Source organism: Camelus ferus, chromosome 10, assembly GCF_009834535.1.
Source record: "Camelus ferus isolate YT-003-E chromosome 10, BCGSAC_Cfer_1.0, whole genome shotgun sequence".
Taxonomy (NCBI): Eukaryota; Metazoa; Chordata; class Mammalia; order Artiodactyla; family Camelidae; genus Camelus; species Camelus ferus.
Genome location: NC_045705.1, coordinates 52,366,305 through 52,385,873, shown reverse-complemented (window position 1 = coordinate 52,385,873; position 19,569 = coordinate 52,366,305). Strand labels below are relative to the sequence as shown.

At 33.4% G+C, this 19,569-nt stretch overlaps 1 protein-coding gene across 4 annotated transcripts in view; it reads right to left on the bottom strand.

The window, feature by feature from the left end:
• SBF2 (SET binding factor 2) overlaps positions 1–19,569 on the bottom strand; it is a 382,691-nt gene that overhangs the window by 126,096 nt on the left and 237,026 nt on the right. For all 4 annotated transcript variants that reach the window (XM_032489038.1, XM_032489035.1, XM_032489037.1 and 1 more), the window contains exons 15-16: positions 18,134–18,243; positions 16,237–16,386 (exon numbers count right to left, since the gene is read on the bottom strand). In XM_032489038.1, the coding sequence (XP_032344929.1) occupies positions 16,237–16,386; positions 18,134–18,243 (260 nt within the window). The remainder of the gene's footprint in view (positions 1–16,236; positions 16,387–18,133; positions 18,244–19,569) is intronic.

Genomic DNA, 19,569 nt, shown 5'->3' with positions numbered 1-19,569 from the left:
AATAAATAATTCTGTGGGCAATTGTATATACACTTTGAAAAAAAAAACCCCACATCTCTACCTCAAACAATCCACAAAAAATCAATTTCAGATAAAGGACTTAAATATGAAAGGTAAAATTATTAAACTTTTTAAGGGAATATGAGAATATTTTAGGACTTCATTGTAGGGAAGGATATCTTGTACAAGACATAAAAAAGTTCAGACTATAAAGAAAATGATTAATGAAGCTAACCATATTAAAATTACAAACTTACATTCATCAAAAGGTGTCAGAAAGACAAGGTAAAGACAATCACAATCTAGGAAGAGATACAACATGAAAGACTGGTGTTCAGAACACACTAAGAATTCCTATAAATCAATGAGAAAAAGATAAACAATTCAAAAGAAAAAAGGGCAAAAGAAGCAAACAGGCATCTCCTTACACAGAAAACATGTAAAGCCAATCAACATGAAAAATTATTCCACTTTATTAGCTATCAAAGAAATGCAAATTATAACTACAATGATACACATTTATATGAATATGATCTTTATATGATCACCAGATTGTCAGAAATTAAAAATTAAGAATTTTTTAATACCAAAAGTTGGCAAGGATGTGAAGTAATGGAAACTCTCATACACTGTTGCAAAAGTGTGTATTTTAAAGATATTGTAAAGATATTTTGGAAAATAATTTGTCATAATCTATAAAGTTGAAGTTGCACATACTCTTGATTCAGCATTTCCATTCCTGTGTGTTTATTTAAGAGAAATTCTTACACAAGTGCATCACTGAATAAAATGGTCATTACAACACTGTTTTCAGTTACAACACTGTTTTCATTGCCAGGGCAATGAAACAATCCAAATATCCTTCAACAGTAGAATGGACTCATACAGCAGTGAATAAATAAACCATAACTACAAGCATCATCATAGATGAGCATTATGACCAGTTGCTCAATAAATACTTTTTTTATCAATGAAAAAACAGGATGATTCCAATTACATGATGGTCAAAACAGGCAAAACTGAACTGAATTATATTTTAAGAGTTCATATATGGGGTAATACCATGAGGAAAAGCAAAGGAATCAATGACACCAATTCAGGAGAGTAGCTGTAAGGGGGAGGAAAAGGAGGAGCCGTTGAGTGGAGCTCCCAAGGACTTGAATATTAATGTTCTATTTATTAAACTAGACGTTGAGTACATGTGTCTATGTTTCATTGTTACTCTTTAAACAATACATATGTCAAAAATACTATATACTTCACAAACAGAATTTTGTTAAGTCACACAATGACTACCTGAAAACAAGGTCAAGTTGAGATGCAGAATGGATAACAATTCACAAAGTTTACATACTAGCTAAGTGTTTCACTAGCACATACTAGCACTGCATGTACAGCTCATATTTCTGCCTCAGCAAAAACACAATTTACTATGTATCATGGATTGTCTTCCAATAGTCAACATATAGAATGTAAAACCTGTGACTGTCAGCAGTCTGTTAAATCTCCATTAAAAGCCCCTGAGATATGTTTGGTAAACACTCAATGAAATCTGATATAACTAAGATAATCTATTTTAAATTCCATTTGCAAAAGCAATTATCTTACTGCCCAGAATATTTTAAAATTATAGTTGGTCTTTTCTGCACATTTACACAGATGTAACTGAGATAACTTGCAGAAAATGAAGTGTCACTTCAGAGTTTTCCTGACCTGTATCAGAAGTTGTTTCCGGAAAAAAGCAACCTAAGGATGGAAATCTGGAGTTGGTTCTTTGATTTGATTAGATTCAAAAGCATAATAATTGGGGGGAGGGGGGTGAACAGGTAAAAGATTTTGAGGATAGTGAAAATACTCTGTATAATACCATAATGATGGATTCATCTCATTATACATTTGTACACACCCAATGAATGTGCAGCACCAAGAGTGAACCACAGTGTAAACTATGGACTCTGGTGAATATGATGTGTCAATTCAGGTTCATTGATTATAACAAATGTACCACACTGGTGAGAAATGCTGATATGGGGAGGCGATGCATGTGTGGGCACAGGGGATGTATGGAAAATCTCTATACCATCCCCTCAATTTTACTGAGTTCGTAAAACTGTCCTTAAAAAATAAAGTATTAATAAAAGTAATTATTAAAAACAAAAAGCATTAATAAATCTTTTCCCAGTGGTTACTGGGAAAATGGTAGTCCCTGGCACTCAGTGGCAAAACAGTTACTTAAATTAATACCTATAGACAACCATAATCAAGTGCCTACAGATAACCAAGTAATTGTTGCCATAAATATTTTAGTTCAAATAAGGGGGACAATGAGGCTAGTCCATTGTATCAAAGTGCACCAGAGAATTTGGAGGGAGATCATAATAAGCTCTGGATGTTAATCACAAGGTTCAGGTAAGGGACCAGAAATTTTCTGTGACTACCCTAAAAGATAAATCAAGTAAGATCTTGTAGCTGCAGAGTTGAGAGAGATCTCTATCTCCTCCCTCTTCCTCCCCTCTGTCCTCCTCCATCTCTCCTTCCCTCCCCCACTCCCTCCCTCGTGCCATGCACCCCCCTGCCCAAATGCTGGGTCATATGGTATGCATATTACTGTTGACTAAGTACCACCTGATTGCTCTTCAAAATGACTGTACCTCTGTACCTTTCCTCTCACCAGCAATATATGAGGATTCCTATATTGCCACATCCCTACCAACACTTCACATTATTCTACTTTCTAATTTTTGCCAGCCTGAGTAGGAGTATAAAGAGTTATTGTTTTAATTTGCATATATCCTTAGAGCTTCTAGAATTCTCTCTTTTATAAAGAGTCTGTTCATCTGTTTTTTTCATTTTTCCATTGGCATTACTGTTTTATTCTTGGTGACTTACAGAAATTCTTTGTACATTATATTATTTCCTTGTTGATTTCAGACATAGTAAAACAACCTATTGATTAACATCCATATATTAACCTCATCCCTGTTGTCCTTCATTGATTAAAAAGTCAATAACTTAAGAAATACATCTGGCTTTTTCTTTGTATTATTATATTTATGTTTTAAATTTTAAGAATTTCTTCCCTGACCCTAGGTCACAAGAATATTCATCTTTATTTCTTCTATTACCTTTGAAGTTTTATCCTTACCTTTAGATGTTTAATCTATCTGGAGAAAGTCTTTATATATGTTGCTATCTAGGAATGTTTTATTTCTCTTCATATAGTGATCCAGCTTTCCCAACAGCATCTACTACACAAGCTCTCCTTTTTCCACTGATTTGTGACACCTATTAAGTTCCCATAAACCCTTGAGTCTGTCTTTATGTGCTCTATTCTATTTCATTGGTTTATTAGCCTGGTTGTGTTCTAATACAACACTGGTTCTACTATTATGATTTGATATCTGGTAGGGAAAGTCCCCTTTTCTAAGTTCTTCATGTTTTTACATATAAATTTTAGAAGAATAATATCAAGTTACTAAAAAATTGCAACTAGAATGATTTACAAATGGGGATAGGACTTAGACATTTCTCCAAAGAAGATACATAGATGGCCAGTAAGCACATTAAAAATGCTCAACAATACCACCACCATTAAAGGAATGCAAATCAAAACAACAATGAGATGCTGCCTTATACCCACTGGCTACTATCAAAAGAACAGAAAATATCAAGTATTGGTGAGGATGTGGAGAAACTGGAAAGCTTCTGCACTAATGGTGGGAATGTAAAATCATACAGTAGTTCCTCAAAAAATTAAAAAGAGAACCACCATATGATCCACCAGTTCCAGTTCTAGGTAGATACTTAAAAGAATTCAAGTAGAGACTTGATGAGAACTTGTATACTCACGTTCACTGCAGCATTATTTGCAATAGTGAAAAGGCAGAAGCAAACTAAGATGCCTGTTGACAAGTAAATGGTTAAGCAAAATGTGTTATACACATACAATGGAATATGACTTAGTCTTAAAAAGGAAGGAAATTCTGATACATGCTACAACAAGGATGAACCTTGAGGACATGCTAAGTGAAACAACCCAGTCACAGGAAGACAAATACTGTATGATTTCTCTTATACGAAGTACTTAGAGTAGACAAATTCATATAGAGAGACAGCAGAATGATAGTTGCCATGGGCTAGGGAGGCAGAGAGAAGTGGGAGTTATTGTTTAACTGGCACAGTTTCAGTTTGGGAAGATGGAAAAAGTTCTGGAGATGGATAGTAGTGATGTTTTTGCATAACAATGGGAATGTACTTAATGCCAGTAACCTGTATACTTTAAAGGGTTAAAATGGCAAATTTAATACAATGTGTATTTTACCACAATAAAAAAATCCCACTAGAGCTCATTCATTCTTTGAGCACTTCTGTACTTTCTGGAATATAAAGCCTTTCTTATATTTTCCTTGCTCTAGTCCTGGCCCTAGTCATTTCTTCAAGGACTCTTTTCTTCCTTTTAATGGAGACTGGTATTTAGAAACCAAGATCTGGATACTAGCTGTGTTCACTGTTACTGGGGTGTCTCTGCTGCCTGGCCTTCTCAATAAACAGAGCTATGAAATACACACACACACACACACACACACACACACACACACACACACTCCCACCGCAATCCCTCAATACACAGACATACACACACATTTCCACATTTTCCATATTTGTACTTTCTTCTTCATCAGTGAAAAACCTGACTAAAATTATCCTCAATACATTTATTTGCTCAGTCTTCTGATTGTAAACAGTACTCTGATTCCACTGGGCCATCAATACCAATTCACCTAGACTCTGTGTTTCCAAGTATGGGACTCAGCACCTGCCTGAGCCTGCCCAACAGTGCTTAGACATAGGACAAAGGAAGGAAGGGGACAGAAAGGGAGAATTTAAAACAACTTTTTACTTGTTAGTTGATTTTTGCTGGGAAAAAGAAATGTTACTGATTTTTGTACATCGGTCTTACACTCAATAATCTAACTGAATCATCTTATTAGTTAAAATAATTTGTCATTGTGGCACTTTTTCTAGGCAGAGAATCATAACACCTGAAAAAAATGAAAGTTTTCTCTTTCTCTTCTTATCTTTAGCTCTCATTTTCCCTTTATATTTTTAATTGAGAAATAACTGACATATAACATCATATTAGTTTTAGGTGTACAACAGAATGATCTGACACATTGTTAACAGCAGCAATAATAGCAAGTATCTTTATCCTGCTACAATCTTAAAAGGAACACATACAATTTCTTCATTAACTATAATGTTCACTGTAGGTCTTTGATATGTAGGTTTTACCAGATTTGGAAGCTTTTCTCCAACAACAGTTTGCTAAGAACTTTTACACAAAGACATACTGAAGTTTATTAAATGCCTTCTCTGCATTGATTAAGATAATCGTAATTTTTGTCCTTTAATGTACTAATGTGGTGAATTACACTATAAGAACCCAAGGATCAATTCCACTATATCATGATGGTATGGGTTTTTTTTTTTTTTAAATGTACTGCTAGAATCAATTAACCAATATTTTATTTAGGAGTTCTGCACTTACACTGATATGAAAAATGGGCCTTACTTTTTTTTTCTTTCTCTCTATTGTATTTAATTTGGCTTTAGAATCAGACTTACACTAGCCTCAAAAAATATTAAAAATATAATGCTGATTGAAAAAAGAAACAATGAATAATGTAACACAATTTACATATATTAAAAATACATATGCACTAAATAATACTTTTTTTAAGAACATCTGCATTGAAAATAATATATTAAACACATCAAAATGATTGAGGGAGATTGGGAGCATAATGGTGATAAAAATAAATGACTATAAAACACAAGAATGGGACTTTGCATGGACCAAAGATGTCAATGTGTTATGAACTGGAGAGGGCCAGGATTGCTCCTACTAAGTAAGGGTGAAAAAGTGTCCAAGATAATAGTATTCAGAGGTAAGAGGAAACTTGAGGGTATCTAGTTCAACTCCTCTGACAATGTAGGAATCCTTTTTCAGCTCTCCTGAAAATGACTAAAGCGTATTTGATAGAATACTCTATGCAACAGGAATTGCATATCTATAGAGCTATCCTTTCTGCTGTTGAAAAGTTTTACATGTTAGCTCCAATCTATCCCTTCCCAGATTTACCAAGTCAGAATCTCTGATGATGGGGTCCAGAAATGCACATTTTAAAATTTTAAGAGAAATTTAAAAAATGGTAACAGGACACTGATTTTTCAACTCTAGCTACATGTCAAATTTACCTGTGGAACTTAAAAAAAACAACAACAGATGCTTCATCCCTGGTGATTCTAATGCAACAGACATAAACACTTGTGCTTTAAACATATCAATGACAGTACTATCTATTGGGAGAGTGACTATGCAGAACTGAAGCTCTAACCAGATAAGGTAAGCAGCTGCTTACATTACATTCACATATTCACTTATTCATCCATTCAGTTTTTATTAAGAGACTATTTCACGCTAGACATAATGGGAAATACAGGTAAGTCAACAGGCAATTTAATTATATGTCATAAGCACTACTGCAGCGTCACAGTGGATAGGATGAGAGGAGTGCAGGACACAGTGGAAGCACAAAGAAGCACAAAGAAGCTACCAATCCACAACTGATGGGCCAAAGAAAACTTCGAGGAGAAAGTGACATCTAAACTGAGAGTAAAGGATGACTAGGAGTTAGTTAGGTGAAATGGACAATTGAGGGAGTAGGGAGTAGACAGAAATAGTGTTCCAAACTAAGGCAATAGGTGTACAAAGACCAGAGGTTGACATCAGTGAAAAATGAAGCTATAGAGGTAGGAAGGAGCCAAGATATGATTAGAATTTACTCTGAGGGCAAAGGGGAAGGATTTTAAGTTGGAAAGTGACAAGACTGTAGAAATACCACTTTAGTAAAGCAAAGAAACAGGTATAGTGAGGGGATGAGTCAGGAAGGATGTGGGGAGACCAGTTAAGAAGTTGATGCAGATAAATCTCAGCAATGTTCTCCTAGGGCAGTCTACCCAGGCAACAGAAATAAAAGCAAAAATAAACAAATGGGACCTAATTAAATTTATAAGATTTTGCACAGCAAAGAAAATCATAAGCAAAACAAAAAGACAACCTATGGGACAGGAGAAAATATTTGCAAAAGATAAGACTGCCAGGGCTTAATTTCCAGAATACATAAACAGCTTACCAAGAAAAAAAAAAACCCAATCCAACAATGGGCAGAAGACCTAAACAAGCAATTCTCCAAGGAAGACATACAAATGGCCAATAGGTACATGAAAAAATGCTCAGTATCACTAATTATCAGAGAAATGCAAATCAAAACTACAATGCAGTATCACCTCACACCAGTCAGAATGGCCATCTTTCAAAAGTCCACAAATGACAAATGCTGGAGAGGCTGTGGAGAAAAAGGGAACCCTCCTACACTGTAGGTGGGAATATAGTTTGATGCAGCCGTTATAGAAAACAGTATGGAGATTCCTCAAAAGATTAAAAATAGACTTACCATATGATCCAGCAATCCCACTCCTGGGCATATATCCAGAGGAAACCTTAATTCAAAAGATACATGCACCCCAATGTTCATAGCAGCACTATTTACAGTAGCCAGGACACCAAAACAACCTAAACGTCCATCGACAAATGACTGGATAAAGCTGTGGTATATTTATATGATGGAATACTACTCAGCCATAAAAATAATACAATAATGCCATTTGCAGCAACCTGGATGTCCCTGGAGAATGTCATTCTAAGTGAAGTAAGCCAGAAAGAGAAAGAAAAATACCATATGATATCACTTTTATGTGGAATCTTAAAAAAAAAAAAGGCAAATGAACTTATTTACAAAACAGAAACAGACTTGCAGACATAGAAAACAAACTTATGGTTACTGGGGGCAGGGAGATAAACTGGGAGTTTGAGATTTGCAGATACTAACTACTATATATAAAACAGATAAGTTTATGCTATATAGCACAAGGAACTATATTCAGTATCTTATAACTTATGGTGAAAAATATGAGAATGAATGTATGTATGTTCCTATATGACTGAAGCATTTTGCTGCACACCAGAAATTGACACATTGTAAACTGACTATACTTCAATAAAAATATATTTAAAAAAAGACATTGGTACAGTAACAGAGGTAGGAAATGTTGGTGACTTAAATCAGGATATTGGAATTTAAGGATAGAGAAAAGAATCTGGGAATTGAGAGACATATAGGAAGCAGAATCTATAGGACTCAGTGGTCGATCAGACATGAGGATAAGGCTAAGAAAAAGACACTGATCTCAAGTTTTGGGCTCATTTGGTGCCATTTGTTGAACTAGGAAACTCAGGAGGAAGAGGTTGTGGATGGTGGCTGGAAATGGGGATAAAGGCGATTATTTCAGTTTGAAACATAACATCTAAATGGCTTTGGGATATTCAAGTAAAGATGGACAGTAACCAGCAAGATATTCAGTTCTGGAGGTAGGTTTGTAAGGCTTAAGTAAAAGACAATAATGGGGATGAGAAAGATTGCCTAGGGAGAGTCTTAGACTGGGAGAAGATCTAAAGATGCAAATAAACATCACCATTTGCAGGATAGGGGAAAGGAAGTCCTATCAAAATTACTGAAAAAGAGATTCAAAACAAGTAGAGAAATCAGCAGAAATGGTATTATCAAAGATAAGGGAAGAGGATTTTGCACAGAAGTGTCAGTGGTCATCATCAAATCTACCATATGCCAAATAAGAACTGAAGAGTTTCCATTAGATTTATCAATGAATTCTCATTGGCTGAGTGGTGGCAGCCAAAGATTTGGCCTAAAACTTACAGCTGTTAGAATAGCTAATTTCTTAATGAATTTTCTCCTGAAAGTCAAAGTTGTTAACAACCAAGTTGGTTCCTTAAGAAGTAATTTAGAGAAGAAGACTCATTTCAATAATCACTACTTCCGTGAAATTATGTAACCATTCATGTATACAAATAATATCTGGATACTTTCTATGTATTATACTGGTATTATACTGGATGTTGGGTATACAATGATGAACAATAAAAACAAGGTCTGTTTTCATTTACTTAAGGTTGGAGTTTTCAACAGCAATTGTTATTTAAAAAAAAAATCCCCAAGTCTCTAGAATCTAAATTCCCAATTTAACTTAAATTTAACCTACTGCCACAGTTTTTGAAGAACACAGTGTCAGTGAGTTAAAGGCACAAAGTTTAAAAAAAAAAGTGGATTTAGAAGTCATATCTAATTTATGAACTGTGTAATCTGAGAAAATTAATTTCTTTGAGCCTACTTCCAGAGGGTAGTAGTGATTGTGGACGACCCAGTTTCAGAATCAAAAGAAAGCTGGGGTTTGTTCGAGGCAGTAAGAGGGAGACAGGAACCCAATAAGGAAAAGGACAAGATAATTATGGACGCTGACTAGAGGAGTGGAGAATGAAAGCAGAGTTGAGGAACAATAGTGGGGAGTAAGAACTGACTCTTTTAACTGATCCCTTCTGCTTAGGCCATCCCCCACAAGTGTTAAACCAAACGACGACGAAAGAAAAAAAAACGTGTACAGGATGAAGCTTGTTGATAGAGAGCTTCATGACAGCATGGCCTGCTTGAGCTGTTCTGTTAAGAAACTCCGATTTCAGTATTTTTAGTAAAATCGTTTTCTCTTTGGCTAGTTACATCTGTCAGAGAGCTGTCTTCCAATGCCTCGCCTTGAGGGAAGGCTGCCAGAGTTCTAGGGCTGAAGGGGGAAAGTCATCAGCTGGTATTCTCAGTATCTGGCACTCATTTAACTCTCCTGTTTGCAGCAAAAAAATTTCCCTCAGCCAGACCTAGTGTCTCCCTGACCAGCTCACATTCTGTATGTCAGTTTGTCTTTCTCTCTCTCAAAAATAAATACACAAACAAACAAACCTCTAATCTTCTGCCATGGTAAGGGAGAGGCAGCTGGCTGTTTACATGGTATTGGAAAAGATCTGGGAGAGCACTCAAACTCTCAGGGAAACTTTCAACCAATCCTCTTTTTAATGTTTTAGCTTCATCTTAATCTCCTGCTTTCATAGATAACTTGATGTCTCTAATTCCTGAGCCTTTGCAGTTCTGCAGTTTGGACTGATTCTTATTTTGTGAAGTGTCTGTTCAAATGTCCATTTTCAAAAATCGGTTTCGCTTCTTCTTACTAAGCTTTAGGAATTCTTTATATAAACATGACAACAGTTCTTTGTCACATATATTTTGGAAATATTTTTTCTTACTGTTGACTATTCATTTCCTTAATGATGTCTTCTGATGAGTATGTATTTTAATTTTGATGAAGTAAAATAATCATTTTTTTCTTTTTTGGTTATCACTTTTTGTGACATAAGAAACTGTTACCATTCCCAAGTCATGAAACTATTCCATGCTTCCCCTTGAAAGCTTTATGGTTTGTATTTTATGTTTATGTCTTTGCTCTACCTCAGATTAACCCTGTGTTTGGTGTGAGGTAGAGGTCGAGATTCACTTTCCTCCACATAGATACTCAGTTATTTCAGCACTAATTGTGGAAAAACACTTTCGTCTCCTTTTTGGATTGCTCTGGCGCCTTTGTCAAAAATCCCATAAACATGGGTCTATTTCTGGGAGCTCTTTTCCACTGATTTATTTGATACTATGTCAGTACCACTCTGTCTTGATTACTATGGGTTGATAGCAAGTCTTGAAATCAGGTAGTATATGTAGTCCAATTTTGTTCTTTTTCAAGATTGCTTTGGCCATTTTAGTCCTCTGCATTTCCCCATAAATTTTAGAAACATCCTGTCAATTTCCATTAAAAAGTCTGCTGCAATTTTTATTGGGATTGCAGTCAACCTACAGATTGATTCGTGGAGAAGTGACATCTTAATGATATTGGGTCTTCCACATCCTTTGAGTTTTTACTTTACTGACTATATAATCTAAATTTACCTGGTCATTTCTGTTAGTCTCTTGTTATTTGCTTATTTTGTATTCAATCACTTATTTATTTAAATGTTTTAATTGTTACATATTCAAAATGGATAATTCCAATATACAAAGACTTTGGTGGTCTCAATCTATTGTTGGTTGTTTCTGTTGACACTATTTCATACTGGCTCATTTCCTTTGTATTTGGTCATGGTAAAATTGTGAGTTCGTACCTTAACTGAATTTTAACTGTGGAAATCCTGACTGCCTAAATTGGGGCTGCATTATTCCAGAAAGGATTTATAATTGTTTCTTCTAGAGGCAAGGGTGAGGGGCATGCCACTGAATAGGTATTATTTTATTCCTCTTCTAGTTGTCTTACCCTGATGTAAAACTCAGGTTCAACTAGCTCTCCTTACAGAAGCCAAGGCTCAACTGTGCTCACAAATCTGGTTTCCCCAACTGCTAATTGCTCAGAATTTGGGTTTCCCTATTTGTCCTTTTCTTTAGAGTAGAGATTTCCTCTTTTTCTTGGGAAAAACAATATATCAAAATCATGTTTTTTTTTTTTTCAAATTTCTAAGATCTATTTCTATGTTAGTGACAGGGTCCCTCACAGCAAGCAGTTTATTATAATGCTGGAAATGGAGGACTTCACTGGGTTTTTAAATTATAATTTACTGTGAAAATATCCTACCTAAGATCTTGACACATAAAAATCATATATCTGCTAAAATGTAGAGTTAAGGCCATATTTTTGAAGAGATTTACAGTAATCTCAGTTATAAAAAAATACTAAAATATGATCAGTTATTTGAGATGAAAAGATATATAGGAATAATCTATAATCTCTATAAGCCAGTCCTTTAAAAAATTGTCTTGGCACTAAAAGAACCTGATAAACAAAAGAACCCCTTGGCAGTACTCATGTTCCATTTAATTTTCTCTTGAGGACAGGAAAGACAGAATAACTTCAAGATCACGAAAAGCAGAAATTACTAAAGTTTTTGAATCACTACCTAAAAATTAGTTCATTTAGTGTTTCTATCTTAAAACACCAACACAGATGTTTGGCCTTTCTGTCTTGAAGCTAGGCTTTTGTAAAAAATGTTCAGAATGTCACATTAAATCCCCACAAGTAACACTGTTGCAACAAGAATATAAATATTAATAAACCCCAAGTTGGTAATAAATAACCCATTAAAATAAGAGTATCACATGTGAACCTATTTATAACTGGAAAGAGACTCTCCACAATGTTCAACAACAGTGTATGCTGGAATGAAGACAGGATCTATTTTTATGTAATTATGAAATACTAAATTATAAAATACTAAGTGCTCATCAGTGCAGGTGTATTTGAAAGCAGAAAAAAAAATCCATACTTTCCCTCCCTGGAATACGATTATTTAGATGAAAAAAATATTTGTAGTCAATGGGTACCTGGCTATTCTATAAGTAATTACTAATTAGTATATGCTAAAATTAAGTTTAAAGAAAGAGTTATAACTTAGTTCTTCAATTAACAACAGCACATAAAGCACTAACTGAAAAAAGCTTCCTAAAACAGTTTCTGTAGTTTTATCATCAGTTATAGGGGATCAGGAAATTAGCTAAGGCTTCTGGTAACCTTGATCTGTTAATCAAATTCCTTTGTTCTCTATAATGACAGTTACCAAAGTAACTGTAACAAAGTAACAAAAGATGTGACCTTTTTTAGGGCAAATTAATTATGTTTTATTCTTCTCATAAAAGTTGATAATTTCCTTCCTACAAAAATAAGAATCTTTTTAAAATTATAAAATATGCTTGTTATATGTTTTATATAATTTAATTATGCATGCGTGTGTTTCAAGCAGCGAGAAGTTTAAATAGAAGTCAAAACTCTTCTAATTTAAATGCCAGAGATAACCATTATTAAGGACTTAGCATAAATATCCTTCCAGATTTTTACTATGATATACACACAACATACTTGTAATTTTAGGTTAAAAATAGAATTACATTATATCCACTTTATATAACCTCCTTTTTGCCCACTTGGCAATACATAAAATGTTTTTAATATGATTACATATTACAGACCTGTCCTTCTATTTAGCTGAACAGTATTCCAAAGAAGAGTTGTATCATAATTGGATTAGTCAATAACCAAATGGTAACATTTAGGTTGCTTTCAATTTTTGCTACAATAAACTAGTCTCCTATACTCTAAATTAAGAATGTATTTCCAGTAAGGTGAATCATTTCCTATCTTGCCAATTTGCTCAAACTACAAAGTGCTTGTTACAAGATTACATTTTTATGTTAGATTTTAAGTTAGAATTCCTGAGAAAGAAATCCTTTGAAATAGGTTTGAAAAGATAAATATGTCCTGCAAAAAACTCTAACAGCAGTACCCTAAGACATTAATGTGTATAAATTACAGGTTATAACTAACAATGATACAATTAACACCCATGTACCTAGTTTAAGAAACAGAGTATTACCATTACCTTTGAAGATCTCTATGTTCAATGCCCTTCCTCTCTGTTTCCCAGAGGTAATTTTCCTCAATATTTTGTTTATTTCCTTGATTTTCTTTTTTCCCAGATTTATTGAGGTATAATTGACATATAAAATTGTAGTGTATAATATGATAATTTAATATATGTATATATTGCCTTTCTTTTCTTTATATTTTTACCACTATATATGTTTTATCCCTAAATTAACTATCTCTAAATAATATATTGTATGCTTTGAATTTTATATAAATAAAATACCTTTTATTGTAATTGAAATACCTTTTTATTTTTATACAAAATTACCATCTTTAAGATTCACCCAATAAAATGAGCTGCGATTCATTTTATTATCTCTGCTAAGTAGTATTCTAACATAAGAAGATACCATAATTTATGTATTCATTCTACTGCTAGTTAGCATGTGAGTTGTTTCAGTTTTCTGCTATTTCAAACAATGTTCCTATGAACATTTTTGTGTGTATCTCTTGGTGGGCAAGAACTTCTTTAAGAGTAGAATCACTGGATCATAGAATATGTTCCTATTCAGTTTTATAGGAAAATCTTATTTCTTATTATCTTATACGTTCTCAAATTTTCTAACTCTGAAACATTTTTAGTATATGATGTGAGGTATCTGCACATTTTTTTATGTACATGGTTCATTATATGTACATGGTCACCCAACTGTCCCAGTACTATTTACTGAATTTTTCATCTCTTTTATCACTGACCTGAAATACCAACTTTGTCCTAAATCACATTTCCATGTATGTGTACATCTGTTTATGAACTCTATATTCTGTTCTACTGGCCAATTTGTTTATGACTGCATCAATACTACATTGTCTTAATTAATGCAATTTTGAATTAAAAAAAATTAAGTGTTACTGAGGTATAACTGACAAATAAAATGGTAAGATATTTAAAGAGTACACTGAGGTGATTTGAAATATCTATACATCGTGAAAGGATTCCCACAATTGAGTTAACTGATACCTTACCTTACATATTTATCTTTTTGCCTTTTTTTGATTCAAACGTTTTTTCAACTCTTAGCAATTTCGATTATACAATATAGTGTTATCAACTGTAGTTACCATGTTGTACATTTAGGTCTTCAGGTCTTACTCATCTTACAGCTAAAAGTTTGTATCTCTTATTAATCTCTCCCTATTTCCTCCACCTCTCAGCCCCTGGCAACAATTTTTCTACTATGTTTCTAAGAATTTGACTTTTTTTTTTTTTAAGGTTCCACATATAATACCATACAGTATTTCTCTTTCTCTGTCTGGCTTATTTCACTTGGTACAAGGTTTGTCCACATTGTTGCAAATGATAGAATTTCCTTCTTTCTCATGGCTGAATAATATTCCACTGTTTGTGTGTATACACAAACACACACACACACCCCCATCGTCTTTATCCATTCATCCATTGATGGACACTGAGGTTGTTTCCATGTCTTGGCTATTGTGACAAATGCTGCAATGAACATGTTGTGCAGATACTTCTTCAATATCCTATATTCATTTCCCCTGGATGTACCCAGAATTGGAACTCTGGATCATATGTTAGTTCTACTTTTAATTTTTTGAGAAACATTCACACTATTTTTTATAGTGGCTACACCAATTTACATTCCCACGGACAGTGCACAAGGGTTCCCTTTTTGCCATATTCTTGCCAATACTTGTTATCTCTTGTCTCTTTGATAAGTCATTCTAACAGATGTGAGGTGATATTACACTGTGATTTTGATTTGCATTTCTCTGGTAATTAGTAATGCTCAGCACATTTTCACTTACCTCTCGGCAATTTTTATGTCCTCCTTGGAATTAATGTTTGATATATGACAAGGCCAATTCCCATGCTTTGCATTTTTAGGAGTGTGTTGGTAATTCTTAGGCATTGGAACTTCCAGTTGGGATTCAGATGGGAACTGCAATAACTCTACAGATTATTTTGGGGAGAACCGGTATCTTTATAATATTGAGTCTTCTAATCCACAAACATGGTATATCTTTCCATTTATTTAGGCCTTCTTCATCCATAAATTTTATTATTAATTATACCCTGTAACTCTCACTTTCCAATCTACCAAAATTTAGCATGGATTTTATTTCATTTCCCTGGAGCCCCACATATAGTCTTTGAAATCTTAATATTTAATCACATTTTTCTCTTTGTGTAAAGTTTAAGAAAAGTTTGTTATCACCTGCAAACAACATGATGCCAATGTCACAAAAATAGCATGGGGAAATCAGATAATTTGCTTTTCCTAAATTGTGCCCTTATTATTTTCTGGGAAGCTTATTTTTGTAAGATCATACAAATATTTTGAGGCCAACTAGAAATTTACTTTGTGCTTTACCCACACAAAGTATTAAGTAAACACTTAACTGAGTAATTCATTTATCATTTGGATTAGCCACCATTCATTCACTGCCTTCTGCCTTAACAGTATAACTGAAAACTGGCTGAAAAGGGCCTGACATGAATACAGACATTAAGTAATATATAACTGAATGTTTTAAAGACAACTTTTCATTTTCAGAAAGCTTGCTTATAGTACAAGTAAAATAGCCTAGTATTTTTCAAGAGAAAATAAAGAAAAAATTGAAAACTCTATTATTTATACCAATATATAACTGTTTCTGACAGAAATGGTATGGATGTTGGCCCTTCCTATTAGCTGTGGAAGGTTCAAGAACTTATCAGTAATTACTGAATCTCCTGGAAAAATAAAAAACATTCTCAAATAATAAGGATAATCTGAAACAACTGAAAGTTACCTGCAGAGTACAGTTCATCATCCTTATTATGTAGTCAAACTGTTGATGGTCTAATATTGCCCGGTTTTGCTGAACATGTAAACCCAGCTCATCAGTGAGACACTGTCTTGCTGCCTTTCCTTTAAGGGCTCTCAATGCAGCAGGAAGGGTCTGTGGACAAGAGAGGTAGAAGTGAACAAAAGACACCACTGGGAAAAAAGTAACTTTTAATCACTGAAAATTCACATGTATCCTGTAAACTATTTAACAGAGTTATTAGTAGAATTAAACTCCTAAAAAAGAGTTGATTTGCTATTAAGAACAACTGTAAATAGATGATTTACAGTGATTTTTATTTGTAAGGAAGCATGAAAAATAAGTAGGACTTAGTTTATGTGATATATTTTAAAAACATTAAACTTCATTTAAAAAACCTCATCAAAACTTTGTCACCCAATAAAAAATGTTAAAAAAAACAAAAACAAAAAAACTTTGTCACCAAAATAACTGTTGCTTCAGATTATAAGTCAAAATCGCAGACACTTAAGACACGTTCTTTTAGTAAATGACCACAACTCCATAGCAAGAACAGAAAGAAAATTAAAATGACAAGACTACTGGGTGATTTTATGTTTGAAACTGATCAGCAACTTAATCATTATTCAGTTTTAATTTATGACTGGAAAATTCTGCAATCTCTTGTAATTTCAACAGCATAAGAAAGCAGTAAAAAAAAAAAACAAAACTCAGAGCAACAAATAGTAATCTCTGGGTTTATGTATTAAAACTCTTTTAACTTCACTGCCCACAAGAATGCCTCTTACAGTTCACCTTGAGAGCCTAATTAATTTACTTTACATAAAATAAATAATAGGCTTATTTAACTTTGAAAACCTAAAGTCAACACAAAGGAGCAAATAAGAAGGAAGGGAAGAAGCCTGAGAGTAGAAGGACCTAATACTTTTTTTTTAACAACAGGTGTAATAAACAAGGTGTGAAAGCTGAAAGCAACAAAAGCAAAAGAAAGTCTGTAACACTTCAACCATGAGAAAAAAACGGGTATCAAAAAACTCAAAATATAAAGAGGTCTGAGGTCATTTAGTATAAGGGTAAAAATTTTATTTTACATGTTTTACTAGCCCCTTGTAATAGATGCTCAGAACTATGACAAGTTACTAAGAAAAGATTACATTATATATAGTATATTATATTAAAGAAAGCAAGAAAACGTGTTTTAATGAGGTGCATTTAATTGAATACCATAATTTTTATAATTCATTACTTCTTCTAGATTCTCTGCAATAAAATATTACATTTAAAATGTTAAGTTTCTAAGTAATATGTCAAAATAGGATTTAGTGAATAATGTTTAAAAGTTTCAGGGGAAACATGACTATCAATGTTTCTCTGGTAGTTATGTAAATAGGCATGGCTAGAAGTTTTTAAATTAAACTTTTCTAATTGAAGTATAGTCAGTTTACAATGTTGGGTCAATTTCTGGTGTACAGCATAATTTTTCAGTCATACATACACACACATATATTCCTTTTCATATTCTTTTTCACTATAGTGACTACAGTTTGCCAGTGCTGTACAGTTTAAACTTGTTTTATCGATTTTACAAGGATTTCCTTGTATTTCTGATGTAACAAATATCCTGACAAAGTCCAATAGGTATTCTGTGTGATTTGTTCTGTATGTAGGTATCGATTTTGCTGTATTCGTGGGAGAGGGTGAGCTAGGGGTCCTACTACTCCGCCATCCTGGCCTATTGGCTAGGATTTTAAATCTTAGACTGTTCATTTAAAACGATCAGAACAATGAAAGGATACTTTATAAGGAAAAGGGACAGAATAAGTTGGCAAGCTAAACATAGAAATCTGAAAGGGACATGACGGGAAGGAAGGCATTTTATTACCTTTTCAGTCTCCAATGTTTTATTTTCAAATATGAATGAGATGCAGTTTCTAACAACTTCCAATCTCTGTGCACTGTTGAAAACTGTTGTCACCTTATCCATTATTGAAACTAGTAAAGGAATATAAGAAAAACACAAATAAATTAAACTCCTTTGGCAATTATAAAAGCAAGGGGAATATTACTGTTTACACTATATAAGATTGTAACTGTTTACATGACCATAACCTTCATTATATAGTTTTTTTTCCTCCTTGTTACATGGCAGAGAAGGTACTTTGATTACATTTTTAGGTTTTAAACTGGCAGGCCAGCCTATCCCTTATTGAGGATAACTATAAACGACAGATTCCAATACTACACTTACCTCTTATGCAAATTAACTCATATTGCACAGTAAAATTATATTAAGCAAAGGTAAACATCTTTTTTTTAACCTTTAACTATAAACAAATGGAAGAATTGTTACAGGTACAGGATCATGACAAAAGTAGCTAATGCTCATACGTAAGAGGACTACTAACAGAAAAAGAAGTTGATATTTTTAATATATTACCAGAGAAAAACCACATACCACAAAAAACAAGGTTCTAAAAATCTGAGTACAGGTGACTTGAAGACGCATTGCACAAAAAGAGAAATGATCATGGCTAAAGAATTACTTTACAGAATTTGGGAGACTCACTTTTTAGTCTTGTGAACTTAGTACCTGTCATCTTTACCATGATGTTAGATAATTCTATTCTATTACTTAGGCTAAAATTACTTGAGTAATTAAAAATAAATAAAATTAAAATAAATTTAACTTATTAAAAGAATATTTGAAGGATATAAATAAAAGTAATGTTTGTTAAATAAAAAGTATAATTTCACAAAGAACTACACTATATCATATGTACAAATGAGGTAGTATCAGTAATTCTTAAGCTGTATATTTTATGGCTGCTCTTGGAATCTAAAAGCATAATCCCTTCACCTCTCCCACATACCTAACAAGAAAGAACACCATCTTACTCTTAGCATCCCTTTCCATCCATCAATACAAAACTTTATATTCTTCAAATAGTTTTTTAAACTTTAAAACATTTTGAAATAGTTATAAGCTCACAAAAGGTTGCAAATGAGTACAGAGGAGATCCATGCACTCATCAGCCAGCTTCCCCCAATGGTGCTCTTACATAGCTACAGTACTTCATCAGAATCAGGAAATCAATCTTCCCTGGTTTTTTTTTTTTTTTTTTTTTTACCAGTTATCTTCAAATCATTCTTAATAAAGTAACATTAATGACCATGATGATTAAATACATTATTTCACATGACTTTTCTTTCTGAAATGCTTATTCTTAATTTTGGCCTCTGGTGCTTCCCACACATGTAGGTCAGTGGCAAAAATTGAAACTGAAATTGATCTATATTTAGAGAAGAAAATTTCCTACA